Raw genomic sequence first — 18,044 nt, 5'->3', positions numbered from 1 at the left:
ATACGCATACACGCACACACACGCACGCACACACACGCACGCGCGCACGGACGCATACACGCGCACACACACGCGCGCACGGACGAACACGCGCACGTACGGACGCACACACGCGCGCGCACGGACGCACACGCGCTTACACACGCGCACGTACAAGAGCAGCGCGCACGAACGCACGCACATGCATACACCCGTAACTTCTATCCATTTGAGCCATCATAGCACCATAGACGTTAAACAGCTTTACAACGGCGTCGGAACAGCACTTATATTATAACCATCTAGCTGCCTGGTTTTTGTTATATTAGCAGTACACAAATGATAGATGATTTCTCATTCACATAAGCCTGCGTATATTATAGCTATATGGTTTCTTTTTTGTTACCTTTATGCATAATGCACTTCTCATAGTCGATGATTTAATTTCCACTTTAGATGACAAAAAAACTATGACTAATTTTCCAGTATATTTATTCATAATTGAGCTATTCTATTTTAATAATATGTTTTTACCATTTTCATAATTAACGTGTATGTAAGAGTAAAAGAATACTGCATGAAACTACTGCACTAAGTTAAACTTATAGTAAAACAATAAAATATTAATACAGTGTAAGTGAAAGACTATACTTTCGTCGACGATAATACCTTTACATCAGAGAAAATTACAGACAAGTGGACGTATAAAACGTTATGAGTTTACTTTTCAAACCTCATATAACTTTACGCCTTATTGTTAGCTTCTAGGAATTGTATTGTTGAAATAGAATTTCCTTCCCGATGCTTCCGTACCAACAACATGGCCGCTTCACAAACGCGACAGCTTCTTGTTTCTCGCGCGGAGCTGTCGCCTCAGAATCTTTCCGGATGCCGACATGGGAATCTCGCTGACAAACTCGATGCCTCCTCGTACCCGCTTCTGCATGGATTCTACGTGCACTCGTAGATAGCTGTGCAAATCCTCCGCCAGAAGGCACTGGTCGCTGCGCACGACGTACGCCTTGGGGAGTTCTCCAGCTTCCTCGTCCGGGACGCCGATGACGGCCGCGTCGGCCACGCTAGGATGCTGTAGCAGCTTCGCCGCCAGCTCAGCTGGCGCCACCTACAGTCACGCATCGCAACGATTTTTATTATTTTCTGCATTAGATTTATTGCAGAGATCGCATGCACGTGTGCATCTACGCAGCAACCAACAAAATTACTCTTTTTGAAACCAAATTACTTGAAGCATATTAATCTGCAGCTTGATAAAAAAAAAACACATATCCGAGGCAAATATAAACCTACATTTACGTTGAAAATATAAGCAAATGCAATAGAAAAAAAACGTATAAACACCGCATATACGTTTCATTATGACCTTGCCTCATAGATAACAACGGACAAACAAGGGTCATGAATGAATGGCAACTCACCTGATAGGCTTTATACATGATTAGTTCCTTAATACTGTCTACAATGTATAAACATTCATCCTCATCTACGTATCCCACGTCACCTACGTATACATCGAAGAATGATTAGGAAATGTATAAATAACATAAATAATAATAATAATAATAGTAATAATAATAATAATAAAAGTTATATATATATCATATCAGAGGTAGATAACGACAAATTTGTCATTATCTACCCTTGATAATATAATATAATAAATCACGTAATAGACGGTCAGTATGCTCATTTCTACGCCCGCACCCGTGTGGATCCATCTTTCCTTGTCCAGTGTGAATGCCGATGTTGTGGGGTTGTTGAGATATCCCTTCATGATCTGCAGACCTTTGATACACAATCGAGTGATGCGACATGAAGCAGCGCAAGTTTTAGGAGGTAGGAGTTGATCAGTTTCCTAGGCTTAAAGCGGGTGGCGATATACAGCTGAATAACGTCTATGTTATATGCATGTAAATATGTAACGTCACTGTCTGTAATCAACTCAATCTTATTCGATATATTTTCACACTTATAATAACAATCATGTACTCGAGGATCAAGAAATGCCTTTGCTGTGATTAGAGCCTGGCGATAAACTGGATGGAAACTTCTGATCATATTTCTTTCCGCTACTGCCGTACAGACGGACCAGCACGTATTATCTGAGTCTACGCCAGGCTTGGGTACCACGTGGTAGTGGTCATCAAGAAAGATTGTTGCGCCAGCTGGCTTGCCCGAGATTCGTATTCCCGGCGTGCAATCTACCGATATAGGTAGAAATTTAAAATGTCCGCCGCCAACAAATATCATATCAAATTGAGTGGAAACATTGTTCCATGCCAAAATATGTGACCTTTGTGTTTTGAATGAATGCTCTCTGTTTTTCATGACTTTTGATACAGCCTGGCACAATAGTTTAACAAATTCTTCCTTTAGATTTACCGGAATATGCTGCTTTGATTTTCCCGCGGGAATTGTTACAAAGCCAGCTTTATTAAATTTTGTGTTTTCAATAATAAATTGTTCTCGATCGATTTCGAATAGGAAGTCGTATTCGTCCGGCAGACCAGCTTTTGTGCTGTTGGCCGTGCTGCCGATCAGAATGGGCGTGCAGGAGAAGTCACCGTCTAAGTCTTTCATCTCCCTGCAGACTCGCTTCATCAGGTCTAGCACGGCTTTCCGCATTTCATCGCATTCCTCCTGATGCTCTAATCTTCCCAGGCCTGGCGTCTCCCATATATCAGACAGTGACGTCACACCACTGACATTACAGCGTGATATCTTACGTTCTATGTCACAATAACAATGGCCGGGCAGCTCACTGACAAAGTATTGGTGCGCCAGTATAGCGCCGGCGGATTTTTTATAGCCGTCGTTAATGGTGACCTTATGGGCGCGATCTACGGCCAGCTGGTACGCATTTTCTACGTCCTCAGGATGCCACTCCCTTATTTTATTCAATAATTTCGTCACAGTGCGTGCGTGACCGCCGTCGGCAGCCCACTCCAACACCGTCCAGCCATTGTTACTGTGACTCTCCTCCACACGCGCTCCTGCTGCTAGTAGCTTTTTGACACACGATGTATGACCTCTACGGGCAGCAAGCATCAACGCCGTTCTGTCATTCAGGTCCGTGTGTTCTATGTTAGCGCCTGCACCTAATAACGCTGTGACCGTATCCATATGACCGTTAACAGCTGCTGCCATTACTGCGGTGTAGCCATGCGCGTGCGAGTGTTCTATGTCAGCGCCTGCACCTAATAACGCTGTGACCGTATCCATATGACCGTTAACAGCTGCTGCTATTACTGCGGTCCAGATAGATATACACATAAATGTCTACTTAACGTGTGTGCTGTGTACCTAACGTTACCGGCTGTCTACCTAACGTACGCGGGAAAACTGACTGTCTATTTAAGGACTGATTTTACATACGGACGTATATATGACACTTTTAGAAAATGTTTTCTTAACAAGATCCCAGCATAGATTTATATGATAACATTCCATCAGTAGACATCATTTAAGAAATAGGAGAAAAACCTTACATGTAAGGTCCCCGTGTTAGCGCATGAGCAATATCTCACCAGAGGAGTTATATTTTGTCATGAATACACATTTAAAATGGTTAGGGGGTATCTCCGCATAGATTTCCTTAATAAACTTTCATCAGTAGACCTGTGTTTATAATTAGCAGAGCGCCCTAGCATGTAGGGTACAAAACACCTACTTTATGCCCTCGCGTCTTTCCCCTTGCCTCCACTGTCCCTCGCTCAGCCTCCTTCTTCTTTTACCGTTCCCAGCTATCTTCTCTGCGGCCTTTCCTCAGTCTCCCATCTCCTCTCCCCCGCAGCAAGCTATATTATGATGTTTTCCTCAGACGGCACTGCACGCTTAACACGTTGCGCGCGCATGCGCAATATCTCCCGAGAGAAATCGTATTTTGAAAAGATTATGCATTTGAAATGAAGAGGAGTTATCCTTGCATAGATTTATATGATAACATTCCATCAGTAGACATCATGAAATAGGAGGAAAACCTTGCATGTAAGGTCCCCGCTGCATATACCAGCCAGTACAAAATCTGGCTACGTTAGTGTGTTAGCGCATGCGCAATATCTCACCGGAGGAGTGATAATTTGTAATGAATATGCATTTAAAATGGTGAGGAGGTATCTCAGCATAGATTTCCCTAATAAACGTTTATCAATAGACCTGTGTTTATAATTAGGAGAGCACCCTAGCATGTAGGGTACAAAACACCTACTTGATTCCCTCGCGTCCTTCCCCTTACCTCCACTGTGCCTCGGTCAGCCTCCTTCTTCTTCTACCGCCCCCAGCTCTCTTCCGTGCAGCATGTCCTCAGTCTCTCATTCCCTCTCTCCCTCAGCAAGCTATATTATGACGTTTAATGCCTCAGACGGCACTGCACGCCTAACACGGTGGGCCCGCATGCGCAATATCTCTATACGGCTTTGTCAGAGGGGAAATGGAAGGTCGTGGTGTGGCTATACACGGAACACAAAAAATATGATGGAATTTAAAAAAAGAAGACGAGATACTATTTCCATGGCAACGCCTTTACCGACGCATACAAAAAAATATGTGACGCACATCTAAACTTCATGGTGATCAAGTGTATGAAATTTCATTGGAATCCCTTGAAAACAGTGGCAGTAGTTCGCGCCACAAACTTTTTGCAACGGCGGGGGTATAATCAAAGATGAGATAGGGTTTCCATGGCAACGCCTTGACCGACGCACACACAAAATATGTCACACACACACCTACGCTTCATGGTGATCAAGTGTATGAAGTTTGATTGGAATTCCTTAAAAGTGTTGGCACTGTGGAAGCAGTTCGCGCTACAATCTTTTTGCAACGGGCCGACCGACCGCCCAGCCGCCCGGCCGACCGACCGAGCGTAAGATGACTCCTATATACTCCCTTCAAATTTCGTTTGCGGGGGTATAACGAGTGAGAGAGAGAGAGAGAGAGAGAGAGAGAGAAAGAAAGAGAGAGAGAGGGAAAGAAACGGGGAAGAGAGAGGGTTCATAAATTCAATTTTTTTTATTTCATATGGATATGCATATTACCTCTACCTCGCCTTCTCCCTCTACCTCTCTCGCTCCAGCTCGCTCTCACGCTCTTCCTCTCCCTACCCCATCTCGCTATATACCTCGTTCTTTCTTTCGTTCGTGCTTTCTCTCTCTTCACGCTCCCTCTTATTCCAGTTTCGCCTTCATTCTCTCGCTTTCCACCATTTTTTTGTTTCTCCCTCTTCCTAAGATGGAACACATGCACATATAGTTACTTCTCTCGCCTTCTCGCTCACGCTCTCCCCCTTACACACACTCTCTCTCTCTCTCTCTCTCGCAATTTTCCTCTCTTTCTCGATGTAGACACACTGTCTGTTTAAGCTAGATAGTAGGAGTCATAACAAAATTGTGCACAAAGTAAAAATATCATTTGATTTACAAATTGTTTATTCGATTAACTATTAAAACCTAAACATGTACATGTAGAGCAAATTAATATAAAAAGGCTTGCTATACGCTATCAATCGGCATTAACCTAAAACGGAGCACACGCCTTTAAACGACATCCTTACGATAATTCATGCCGTCGTTGTTCACCAGCCACAGGGCGGCATCTGGCTGCTCTATTACAGTAACACACCTACAATGACTACCTAGTATGTATGTACAAACGACCCCATGGCTTCCCCGCGCACGCACACACGGACAGACGCGTACACCATTGATGATCTGCAGCATGCACAACTTAAGAGCTGACAAACACTGTTTCATAGTTTCTGATACAGCTACCAAACTGTAACAAAAGGCATCAGCAGCATAAAGAACGTAAATGTATTGGGCGAACGTGAGCAGTTGTATTGCACAAGACAAGGTAACAGCACGCTCATTGTTCCACAGCGACTGTGTGCACTGTGTAAATAACGATGCCTCACATGTCATTTGATAGTAAGGGTTCACTATCCTGCTCTTATCACAGCACTGCCTCCCTCCACACAGCGTGTTCCAACTTCCATCACGTGTCTGGTAATAATGCTGCACCAGTCGTCTATTTCCAACGCTACACGAATCATCTCATAGCAACGCTACACGAATCACGTATCCGTATGACCGTTAACAGCCGCTACCATTACTGCGGAATAGCCATCATCGCCCGCGTGATCTATGTTAGCGCCTGCAGCTAATAACGCTGTGACCGTATCCGTATGACCTCTAGCAGCTGCTACCATTACTGCGGTCCAGTCATTTACGTTCGCGTGTTCTATGTTAGCGCCTGCACCTAATAATGCTGTGACCGTATTCGTATGACCGTTAGCAGCTGCTGCTATTACTGCGGTCCAGCCATGCACGTCCGCGTGTTCTATGTTAGCGCCCGTACCTAATAACGCTGTGACTGTATCCGTATGACCGTCAACAGCCGCTACCATTACTGCGGTGTAGCCATTATCGTCCGCGTGTTCTATGTTAGCGCCCGCACCTAATAACGCTGTGACCGTATCCGTATGACCGTTAACAGCCGCTACCATTACTGCGGTGTCGCCATCATCGTCCGCGTGTTCTATGTTAGCGCCCGCACCTAATAAGGCTGTGACCGTATCCGTATGACCGCTAACAGCTGCTACAATTACTGCGGTGGTGCCATTTACGTCCACGTGTTCTATGTTAGCTCCTGCACCTAATAACGCTGTGACCGTATCCGTATAACCGTTATCAGCTGCTGCTATTACCGCGGTGTAGCCATCATCGTCCGCGTGTTCTATGTTAGCTCCTGCACCTAATAACGCTGTGACCGTATCCGTATGATCGTTAACAGCTGCTACCATTACTGCGGTCCTCGCATCCACGTCCACGTGTTCTATGTTAGCGAATGCACCTAATAACGCTGTGACCGTATCCGTATAACCGTTAACAGCCGCTACCATTACTGCGGTCCTGCCATTCACGTTCGCGTGTTCTATGTTAGCTCCCGCACCTAATAACGCTGTGACCGTATCCGTATGACCGTTAACAGCTGCCGCTATTACTGCGGTCCAGCCATCATCGTCCACGTGATCTATGTTAGCGCCCGCATCTAATAACGCTGTGACCGTATCCGTATGACCGTTAGCAGCTGCTGCTATTACTGCGGTCCAGCCATTCACGTTCGCGTGTTCTATGTTAGCGCCCGCACCTAATAACGCTGTGACCGTATCCGTATGACCGTTAACAGCTGCTGCTATTACTGCGGTCCTGCCATTTACGTTCGCGTGGTCTATGTTAGCACTTGCACCTAATAACGCTGTGACCGTATCCGTATGACCATTAGCAGCTGCTGCTATTACTGCGGTCCAGCCATGCACGTTCGCGTGTTCTATGTTAGCGCCCGCACCTAATAACGCTGTGACCGTATCCGTATGACCGTTAACAGCCGCTACCATTACTGCGGTGTAGCCAACATCGTCCGCGTGTTCTATGTTAGCGCCCGCACCTAATAACGATGTTACCGTATCCGTATGACCGTTAACAGCCGCTACCATTGCTGTGGTGCTGCCATTCACGTCCGCGTGTTCCATGTTAGCTCCTGCACCTAATAACGCTGTGACCGTATCCGTATGACCGTCAACAGCCGCTACCATTACTGCTGTGTAGCCATTATCGTCTGCGTGTTCTATGTTAGCATCGCTACACGAATCGTCTCATAGCAACGCTACACGAATTGTCTCATAGCAACGCTGCATCACTCATCCTATTAAACAGTTCATAAGTGCCCTCATGCTCATCACAGAAACGTTGCAGCACAACATCATGTAAAAGATCAGAATAACTTTGATGTGACATTTATTATAGAACGGTAATAACCATTGACCATTATGGCCCGTTATTGAAATTTTTTTGCGTATTCTGACGTCCATATCTCATAATTCACTTACTTGCATAATAACTACAATTCAGCATTAAATTTACTTTGTACCTCGACTGCGGCCCACGAATGAAATACAATCTGTCTGACCACACCTGCAGAATTATGTATTGAAAAGTGCACGAAATAGTCGTCCTTTTTTTGCTGTCGCTACTCATGAGTTTTGTACATAACCTATCGACTCAAAGAAGTGCTAGCTCATAGCAACGGGACATAATAAAAGGTAGTGTAATACACGCACAATATATCATACATTATTGTGGTGAAGGATGCGGCTCTAAATGACCTCATGAATGGTGATACAAATGATGGAGCAATTACTCGGTTCCAGTACGACAGATGTAGTTATAACCCAATAGCTTTATATATTGTTAATGAAATGCTTTAATAATACAGTTGCCTCTGTAATGTGTCACTTTAACAATACTTCAACAATTGGACTTGGACACCTTGGGTTATGCAAACTGAAATAACTTTTTCATGCAGAAAAAGAGTTCCTTTACAATGGTAAAAGGTTTACAAAAAATCTTTGATTTTATTCTGGTCATGGCACAGACTGATGTACAAGCACACACCCTGTGTAACATACTCGAGCAATTCACGTGCACCATTATGTCAGTACAATGTGGTTGAAGCAAATGAAACCGACTACCATATTACTGTACATATTCAGGCATGTGCACATGTATCTACACATATTTCCTTTCAATTGAACGTTTACTATCTTCTGTCATGGGTTGCCTTTTACTCGCCTAACCATATTCAGCATTCCAAACTACATAGATACGCATGTGGAGACATTCACAGGCATTTAGAAATAGCAGCTATGCAAATTAAGATAAGGGTCTTGACATACCATCGATAACATTAATAAACTAATAGCTGCTATTTTTGCACTGTCCGAAATGCAACAAAACCATAATGAAACTTACAGAGAGCGGTGACCAATGCACTTGTACATGTGGCTATGAGTGTGCGTGGTTGGGATCGCTATAGTTTCTCTCCTGTCTCCTGCTTATAGCATTATAGCATTATTAGCATTAGGTTAATAGGTATACAATAAGAAGGCTTCTGCTGTAACAGCTTCTTCCCCATCCGATTCACGCCGCACGGTTCCACCCCAGCCACGCCCAATCCAGATGCGCGTCGATCCTTAGGCATAACGGATTGCAGCAAAATTCTACAGCGATGATATTAACATGAACCCACCTACTGGCTCTCTCGATGAGATACTAGCAGGAGTAAGATAATATAGGTCCTATATTATCTTACTCCTGATACTAGCATAGCACGGATACTTAATCATTGACAAAACCTAGTATATATTTCTAATAAACCAAGGACATGGAGATCAGAGCAAAGCCCAAAGATATCATAATTGAAACCTACTTATGCTCTTTCTCCCTATCAAATTATTAGAAATAGATTATTAATTCGTCATTGATAACACCGAGCGATTATTAAGAAATGTTTGGTACCAGTTAATTATGACCATATTGTACATAATCTTACACATGTACACGTTAATCAGGAGTGAAAAAAACAACAATAAAAACTTTGTTTTATTCACTCCTGATGTGCATTATAAAGACAGCTTGTATGCACTTAATTTCCCTGGCCCAGTAACATATCAAATATTACATAGTCTATCAATTTCTCGCCCATATTTGCAATGATGACAAACATTATATGCTTAATGACTAAAAATGACACTATTTGGTGGGTGTATTAGAACTGAAAATCGAATTCTTCGATTAGAACACTGACCAAATCATCTATTGACATGCACATATGCGTATCTCATGGTCCATATATCGTTTACAGAATATTACTGTAAATAAATGGGTGAGTTGTGCCAAAGTGATAGCCCAGGCATACAAGAAATAAAGAATTGTCATTATTCACATTGACTCGCAGAGGCGCACACGTACCAATGCAGAGCGAATCTAAACTGAAGCGTGATGACTGCTTACTATGCATACAATGGAATAACCGTCAGCCATTCCAAGGCAACACCATGTTCACGATAATCAAGTATTAATCATCACCAAAATACACTACAACCCGTGTGTGCATGCTGGGGTAAAGTTTGTATATCAGTACAACCGGCATACTAAACAGTACAAATGCAAATAACTCTGGCTCTATTACATACTGATATTCAGTCTGACACCTAGATTAGCATTATACGTGGTTACATGCATGTGCATAGACAGGCCGTCCACTCACTCAACGGTGCATTCTTCATAAAACAGGTGAAGATGCTAGCAGTAGATGACGAAATGCTTGCCTGGCATCCACACACAGCTTCTGCTGCTTATGCATGATTCTTAAGCCCATCAGAGAATCGCAAATCCATCGTTATATAAACAGCCAACTGTCATTTAACATCGCGGAATCAATTTCGAGTAATGTCAAGCATGTGCTTCTGTGAGGCGAACATATTTCCGTTGCTGTGTAAATGAAAATGGTTACCTCTTTTCTACAGCAACGCTTGCCAGCACAATATATATACACAATCATAGCATTGATACGAGCACCAAACATGCTCAAATGTCTACTGACTCGCGCTATAATTGGCTGGGACAGTTAGTTAGATGTTAAAAATTTGGGTTTTCTCACCATAGTGAAAGCTAAAGCCCAGTTGGTATGGTCATATCAAGAGCGTATAAAGAAGGAGAGCGTACAACGGTGAAATGCTGAAACCATGTTGCAGTATTAGTCGAATTAAGAAACTGTTTTATTGATCAGCTGTCCTACCTTGCTAATATAAAACAATCCGCTTGTTCCTACGATGCTCCTACGCTGAGATAATGAGCAGTGAAAACCGATCTCGAGTCGGTTTTCGGCAAAAATACCAGATTTCCACCGATCATTATCTCAGCGTAGGGGCATCGTCCCTACAAGCGGTTTGTTTTATATTAACAAGGTAGGACAGCTGATCAATAATACTGCAAAGAATCGTAAAAGTAAAACGAGGAAAGTTTATTAATTCGACTAATACTGCAACATGGTTTCAGCATTTCACCGTTGTACGCTCTCCTTCTTTATACGCTCTTGGTCATATATATCCAGAGATGCCAACATATATTTGAAGCAATCTGTAGTTTCTGGCCATCAAATTAGTAGTTCGAGGGAGGGGGGATTATTAATTTTACACACACACACACACGTTCTAAATTGTAGTACATATGCTGCCACGCACATGAAACATTGTATTATGCATGCTTAAATGGTAAACACTTGACAGTCACACCGTACCATGAATTCTACCACGCCGTGGAACCGGCAGAGGCCTAGGCATCGCAGCGCAGCAACGCCGAGCGAGAGCGGCAAGGCACGGGACCGACCTGGACAATCGATTTCCAGGGCGACTTTTTCTTTTGAGGTCGCCCCCGATATCATGTTTTCGGGGGCTCTTTTTGGCATTTCGGGGGCGAAATCGCCTGCCGCCCCCGTGTATTTTTTCCCTTGTGTATTATCATGATTATAGACTGACGAACCAAAAATAATTTTTTTTTCCGATCACAGTGAAATTCGTAGTTTGATACAAACTAGTCGTAGTGGTGCAAAGGAATAGAAATTCGTATAAAATACGGATAAATCGTAGTGGTTGGCATCTCTGTATATCTATATGAACTCAGCACCGCAGTGATAACAGCGTGGTGCTACCCTGAACAGCAGATACTAGTGTCAAAAGTGAAGGTCGTCACCCTCTCCCCCTAACTCAGAGGTGCAGGCATTCGCAGAAAGAAAGCATGGCATGTATCACTGGTTGCGCATTCATGGGACAGGCTGTGTGACTGTCAATAGCAGCAACGAATGCACAGACAGTACAGCTACATACAGAACCCAAGCTGCTGCTCCACAGAAACAAGAATTTAACACTGCTAATGGGCACAAATCATGCACATGCACCAGCCCCAGCAAACAACTCTTCATACAGGGAGCCACGAAGCCCTAGTAGCATGAATCGAACTCGTTGCGAGAGCATAGTGAGCAGCAATCTAGCATACATAGCATGACAAGTGTGACTGCTGATTTACGGATTAGGCACGTTCCCCACAATATAATAAATACTATCGACCTACTTATGAAGTCTTTTAAGTAGCCCGTTTTTTCATCAAAGCGAAAACAGCCAACAAAAAAGTAACAGAATACTTTTAAAAGCATACATTGATATCATATACCAGCTGTATGTATTCATAACTACATTTATGAGTACTTCAACTTCTGCAACAGGCCTGCCATGACATACAATATATAATATTCTCATACTTTGAAATCCAGTCCTGCCGCTGTTTGATGCAACACAGGTATTGGATCGCCCTGTGGCAGAAACGTGGCTCGAAGAACCTCCACTGGTAGCGATGCAGTGAGTCTCTGTGCACGGACCCGAATTCAAGTGCCGTGCAGAACAACTAAGCCTGCCGTTTCACACGCGAACCACACGCGGGCACCACACTACAACGTCTCTTCCCTGTTTGACTGCATAGAGGACGTAAAAAGATAAGATTGTTGTACGGGTTCAGTCTGAAAAAATAACGAAACTGTGCAGACACCAGATTTGTTCGACCACAGACTAGATTCTGCCTAGAACACATACATTATTCAAAATGTCCTCACTGCGATTCAACGTCACATTTATTTGCTGAGGAATATGACTACGTTCTGGCACCACCGTAAGGTTTAAACAAATCAATACAAGCTTGCTGTTGGCTTCAGGCAATTTTCCCCACATTGCTCACACGTTTCTGTCACACACATACACTTGCATTGCATGGGCCACTTCATCGACTACTTACATCGTTATTTTGGTTTGGATATAGACGGTTGAAGATAGACTTTATCGCACTTCTCCTACAATGGGAAAAAGACAGTTAGTTGTACACAATACCAAAGTCAAAGGCACTAAAAAACACAACTGAACTGTACTTCAGGGTTTCTTCTGAGGGACAATTAGACAAGGAGGTAATGGCCAGTTTGAGAAAAAAACGTGCATGATGGATTCAAAGGTGTGCCATAGGCACGCATGCGGACGATGGGGGAGAGTGGCAGAGGGGGAACCCCCTCTTGCTGGGGGGGGGGGTCCCCCAGCTAAAATTTAAAAATTTGAATGTTATAAATTGTTACAGTAGCATTTTCACAACGGCAATGTTAAATTTGACAACGGCGGTCCGCCACTGTGCCTCTTATGTATAAGAAACCCTGTACTTAATTGCAAGGCCTTCATTTTATATGGAGAAACGAGCACCTCAAATGTATGCCTATAAATCCTCTATCTAGACATAGATAAACATTGTGGTTAGTGAATTAAATCTTCATTGATTTATAATACGTCCCAATTGCTTTAAAAAACGTTTACCCCATATTTAACATCAATGAAATTCATTTAACAATTAAAACATTTAGTTAATGCAAGAATATAAATGCATAGATTACAGCTACTGTTCATAACATACCTTCTCTTATTAAGACGACTTTAACACAGTTAACAAGGTTATACAAACTCGTCGCTCCAATTCAATATATAGTAGTTATTAATGCTAGTGCAGTAACGTTACACTTGGGCAGCCCATTATTACAGTAATTCTCACGACTGAATTGTGGTTTGTGATTTGTACAGCTGGTTCGTTAATAAATTTCACAACAAAGATCCAGAGAATGAATGTACCTATCAAATTACACTACCACAACATGCTACATTCTTTAAGAGATCAGGTAGCTGTGTCTGCACAAGTAGATCTCAGGTGAAAATGACAGTTGATATGTGAATGTGCACACTACTGTGAAAATATTTTGAGTTAAAAAGCAAGTAATAAAAAAAAGAAACGCCAAGACAGCAATGAATTACAGCATGTCAATAACATGTACATTGTAACGTCAACAATATAAAACATAATTCACCATATCTCCGCAAAATTATTAGATTGTTATGATCTACATCAGGGGTAGAAATTAACTTTTGAACATGGGAGTCCAACGGACTCCCTACCCTCAAAAAGAGGGAGTCCGTTGCAAAATGATGGAGTCCGCAGTCTGAACTTCAAAATTAAAGATATTAACAATAACGCATGTGCTTATTTTGAAGATTCGTGCGGTTACACGTCTGCCAAATTTTCTTGAGTTGGCCTCTTCGCGAGGCCATGCTCTGGAACGAACTAGTTAGTACAGTATGGCAGAATTTTCAGGGAGTCACACGGACTCCTGCATATGTCAAATCAGGGAGTCCGGCAGTAAATCAGGGAGTATTTGACTCCGGACTCCAGTTAATTTCGCACCCTGTACATGGTTACTGAGTATAACTTACTTGGCACAAAGTCCACCACCAGGCGGCAGGCTTGGAATATCCTCATTTGCCAGCAAGTGGATGACATCGCACAAACCTACTTCTTCAGGATTATCTCCGGATTCAACAATTTCTGAAGAACATAGATACATCAAGGCTGAGTGCATGCCTTTTCAACCAGTGGTGATCAACTGTACTAAGTGTGAAACTACTACTACTACATCCTGTCTGTGCATGATGTGCGTACATGCGCATGTATTTATTCCCCCAACGAAATTTAGCTAGCAATCAAATAAATCAATTAAACAGTTTCAAATATGTGAGTTAGGTGTAAAATGTTTATCGTTATCCTTTCCGCTGCTAATGAAAAACTAGTCATGTAGGAAAATCGCAAACAGGTTTTACACGGCTTACGTTGTATCCTCTTTTCTAACAATGCATCCAATTCGTTCTCCTTATCAATAGCTTCTTTTGACAGTTTAGGGGCTCCCTGGAAGGCTACGAGAACGACACTCATGTTATCTCTGCTACCCTAAAAAAGAAAATGGAACCAACGTTATAATATGATGCAACTCTACGACAAGATGACTAAGTGTTAAATATACGAAAGAAAATAACCAACAACTTGGGTCAAAAAATATTCTCAAGTTTCTTCCGACATCTATCTATTTAGTCTAATGTATAGGTTATCATAAGATCAACAATGATGTGGTGGTTACAAGCACCCAACACACCTTATACAAGCAAGTGTCAACGAGCTGGTTGCAGATGGACTCAAAGTTGTCACAGATTGCTAATCGTGATGAGACAAATTCGCAAACGTCCTCGTTTGACATCACGTCCCAGACGCCGTCACAGGCCAGAACTAGGAACTCGTCCTTCTCACAGTCCCGCTCCTGCATGAACACCTCCGGCTCGGGTGAAACCAACTGTTCACATTGTCCCTTGCCCTCCACTTGTTTGTACTCATAGTCTCCGAGCGCACGCGACACGGCGAGAGAGCCGTTCACTCGCTGGATCATCACACTGCCACCTGCCTTCTGTATGCGATCCTTCTCCACAGGATTCACCGGTTTGTGATCCTGAGTGCTGAAGAACAACTTCCTGTCCCTGCATAGAATAGCTCTGGAGTCGCCGCAATTGCCGAAGTAGATATGCATCGGCGACAGCAGCACACACACGGCCGTAGACCCACTCTTGTCCTCGCCACTCTGGATCTCCGGCAGTTGTCTCATGGTCTCGTCCAGTACCAGGAAGCCCTCGCGGACACCATGCACCACATTATCAGACGTTGGGCACAGCTGAGTCCCTTTCATCGACGATTTGAAAGACTCTGCATTCACGATGGCTGGCAGCAGGTGTTCAGCACAATGAGCGGAGACTTTTGCACCGGCGTGACCATCGTAAACTGCGAAAAACGACCAGTCCTTGAGCCCGTGTGGGAGACCGACAACTGCCGAGTGAGCATCTTCCATCTCTATCCTCCATCCTTGCATGCTGCTGACACCGAAGCGCAGCCCGTTGCCCGACCCATGCTCATTGTGCTTGTCTGTTTTTGGCTTTTCCAGAAAGGCACCCATCCCAATTTGGAATCGCTTGATGAACTTCGTGCAGTAAGCAGTAAGCAGTTTGACAAATAGCTGTAGTTCTCTATTCTGTGTAATGGAGTTTTTGAACCTGGAAAATCAAACAAAACGTGCAACGTTAAAGGTTTTAAAACTACTATTCTCATACACCGCAGTGACAGAACTTCTGGCAAGTCCAGATCATTTCCAACCAGCACCTATTTTCTTTCTAAATTCTAACACTGGACAACACTGGTCATCTGATGGTTTTCGTCCACACTGTAAGATATCATTGTGAAACTATGGTAATTCACTTTCAAACCTCATACCTCTACTATCCATTATCATTCCATCATTTATTGAAAGAGCACAGACAAAATTCATCACACTTACAGGGCGCGAAATTAGCACCGGCCCACCGGCATATGCCGGCAAATTGTTTGGCGGGCCAGTAACATTGGCGGGCCAGTAACATTGGCAAAACACCGGCCCTCCAAGCTGGTGGTTTCAGCCTTGTTAGCAAGTACCTACATTTTTAGCTCACCTTGACATCGTCAAGCTGAGCTATTGCCATGGGTCGTCGTCCATCGATTGTCCGTTCGTCCGTCCGTCAACATTTCGTTTCGGTCAACGATAACTCAGGAACAATTTGGCCCACATGTTTGAAATTGGGTATAGTTGTTACTGCTATGCTCCCATATTAAACGTCCAATTTTGAAGCACGCCAGTTGACGTACTTCCGAGCCACGGCAATTTTTTGGCAAAAATGGGAATTGCCATTAGTCAGTTCAGGTTCAACGGATTTTGCTCATTTTTGGTATGTGAATGAATAATGGCTAGGGTTTTGATATTTAAAAAAATTATGCCAATTAGTTTTTAGGGTTTGGCAATTATCAGCGATGATTATATAGACAACAGCAACAGTCTGTGGTGTCACAAACTCGTTCTGGTTCTTTTTACAAGATTTCATTGACAATATCTTTACATGCAAAATTGGTATTTTCCTCTCCACCCTGCCGATAAACGCGTCTATCTTAGAGTAAAGATTTAACAAACATGTTGGAACGCAGCATAAACCGTTATTTATTTCAAACGCCATCTAGCTACAAAAGCGGGTATAGCGGCCATCTAACGGTCGGCAAATTGTGATTCATTTTGTTTATAATTATTATTGCGGATATAACAGATGGCATCATTTCTATATGTACCGTCGATAGTTGCTCAATTCAAAACCAGACCTTCTTCTTATTCACTTCATTTGTGTCCATTTTGTTGTGAAGCTACAGTGTCATGTGACACTTTCATTATTTATAGCATTTAAATGAGAAAATAGACCTAGAATTACTGCTTTTACCTGAAAGATATATCAGTCGCCATAATTTTCTCCACATTTTAACAAAATTTATGAAATCGAGAATGCAAGCGTGAACATGCCATTTGACAAAAAACTTTGGAAACATGCATTGCGGACTGTTTTTTGAAACGAATCCTAATTACGGGCTTATAAAGCATTTTTTTAATTATCATTTCCAAGTCTTATATTTAGGGTCCCTTCTGGTTCAGAGACAGCCAAAACAAAATTTGTGAGGGCTGTAATAAAACTGCCGGCTGTTAGCCGATCCTCCTGGGCCGGTGCAAGAAATATGAATTTCATGCCTGACACTTAGGACTAAATTACCAACATCAGTTACTCATTGCATATGATAGTGCTAGTAAGACTAGATCTATCCTGAAGTCTCGAAAATCGCATGTCACGCACCAACCTCATACGCAGAAATAAAAAGCGAGTCTCTGTCTGACTATCTTGGTGCTGGTTCATGTTCAACCGATTTCTCGTTGTTTGCTATCAAACTGATGCAGAAGCATTAGAGGAATCAGTTTTATTTGCATACTGCTATCCACCAATTGGAGTCATTGCATACTGGTTTTTGCTTGCCAAATAGCATTATCACACCCTCAAGGGTTATTACTAGGGGTGTAACGATTCACCGATTACATCGTGAATCGCGATAACAGCAGCCAACCGCTATCAAACAAATGATATAATCGTACGCAACGTTTCCTGTATCGCAATACAAACAATACGATGTTAACAAGGGTAGCCTGTAAGCGCCAGCAAAAACTATTTTTTAAATAAAGCACATGTAATTTCTTTTAAATATGAATTATTTATTTTATTCTTAGAGAACTATCTTTCGGTATCAAGGTAAATATTCATCAGGCTTGTCCGTAGAAATCTGGGTCCAATATAATTATCAAGAAGCTGATATATGAGAAGAGTATGACCCGTTTGCATAGTATTAACCTTGTAAATATTC

General features: G+C 42.7%; 2 protein-coding genes across 3 annotated transcripts in view; both read right to left on the bottom strand.

The window, feature by feature from the left end:
* Window positions 1-454: 454 nt before the first annotated feature.
* Window positions 455-2,622, bottom strand: LOC106810130 (4-coumarate--CoA ligase 1-like). Its single transcript, XM_014813410.1, has 4 exons — window positions 2,562-2,622; window positions 1,702-1,782; window positions 1,416-1,498; window positions 455-1,102 (listed from the first exon to the last, which is right to left on the bottom strand). Exons 1-4 carry the CDS (start codon window positions 2,620-2,622, stop codon window positions 809-811), a joined length of 519 nt encoding a protein of 172 aa, XP_014668896.1. The 3' UTR covers window positions 455-808.
* Window positions 2,623-10,974: 8,352 nt separating this feature from the next.
* LOC106810137 (protein phosphatase 1B-like) overlaps window positions 10,975-18,044 on the bottom strand; it is a 9,066-nt gene continuing 1,996 nt past the window's right edge. Inside the window, exons 2-6 of one of the 2 annotated variants that reach the window (XM_014813415.1) lie at window positions 14,896-15,838; window positions 14,576-14,693; window positions 14,183-14,294; window positions 12,678-12,732; window positions 10,975-12,405 (exon numbers count right to left, since the gene is read on the bottom strand). In XM_014813415.1, the coding sequence (XP_014668901.1) occupies window positions 12,337-12,405; window positions 12,678-12,732; window positions 14,183-14,294; window positions 14,576-14,693; window positions 14,896-15,741 (1,200 nt within the window). In that variant the 5' untranslated portion in view covers window positions 15,742-15,838 and the 3' untranslated portion in view covers window positions 10,975-12,336. The remainder of the gene's footprint in view (window positions 12,406-12,677; window positions 12,733-14,182; window positions 14,295-14,575; window positions 14,694-14,895; window positions 15,839-18,044) is intronic. The other variant, XM_014813416.1, reaches the window with a different exon arrangement.

The sequence above is a fragment of the Priapulus caudatus genome, unplaced genomic scaffold, assembly GCF_000485595.1.
Source record: "Priapulus caudatus unplaced genomic scaffold, Priapulus_caudatus-5.0.1 Scaffold412, whole genome shotgun sequence".
In the NCBI taxonomy this organism is placed as follows: domain Eukaryota; kingdom Metazoa; phylum Priapulida; class Priapulimorpha; order Priapulimorphida; family Priapulidae; genus Priapulus; species Priapulus caudatus.
This window is presented reverse-complemented; position numbering and strand designations above follow the sequence as displayed.

Excerpts from the sequence above, each read along its gene's own strand:
- LOC106810130 (XM_014813410.1), bottom strand. The coding sequence starts at position 2,622 with ATGCGGAAAGCCGTGCTAGACCTGATGAAGCGAGTCTGCAGGGAGATG. Across the intron at positions 1,783-2,561 it reads GGAGATGAAAGACTTAGACG|GTCTGCAGATCATGAAGGGA; the intron begins GTGACTTCTCCT and ends TGTGTATCAAAG. Across the intron at positions 1,103-1,415 it reads TCATGTATAAAGCCTATCAG|GTGGCGCCAGCTGAGCTGGC; the intron begins GTGAGTTGCCAT and ends GCGTGACTGTAG.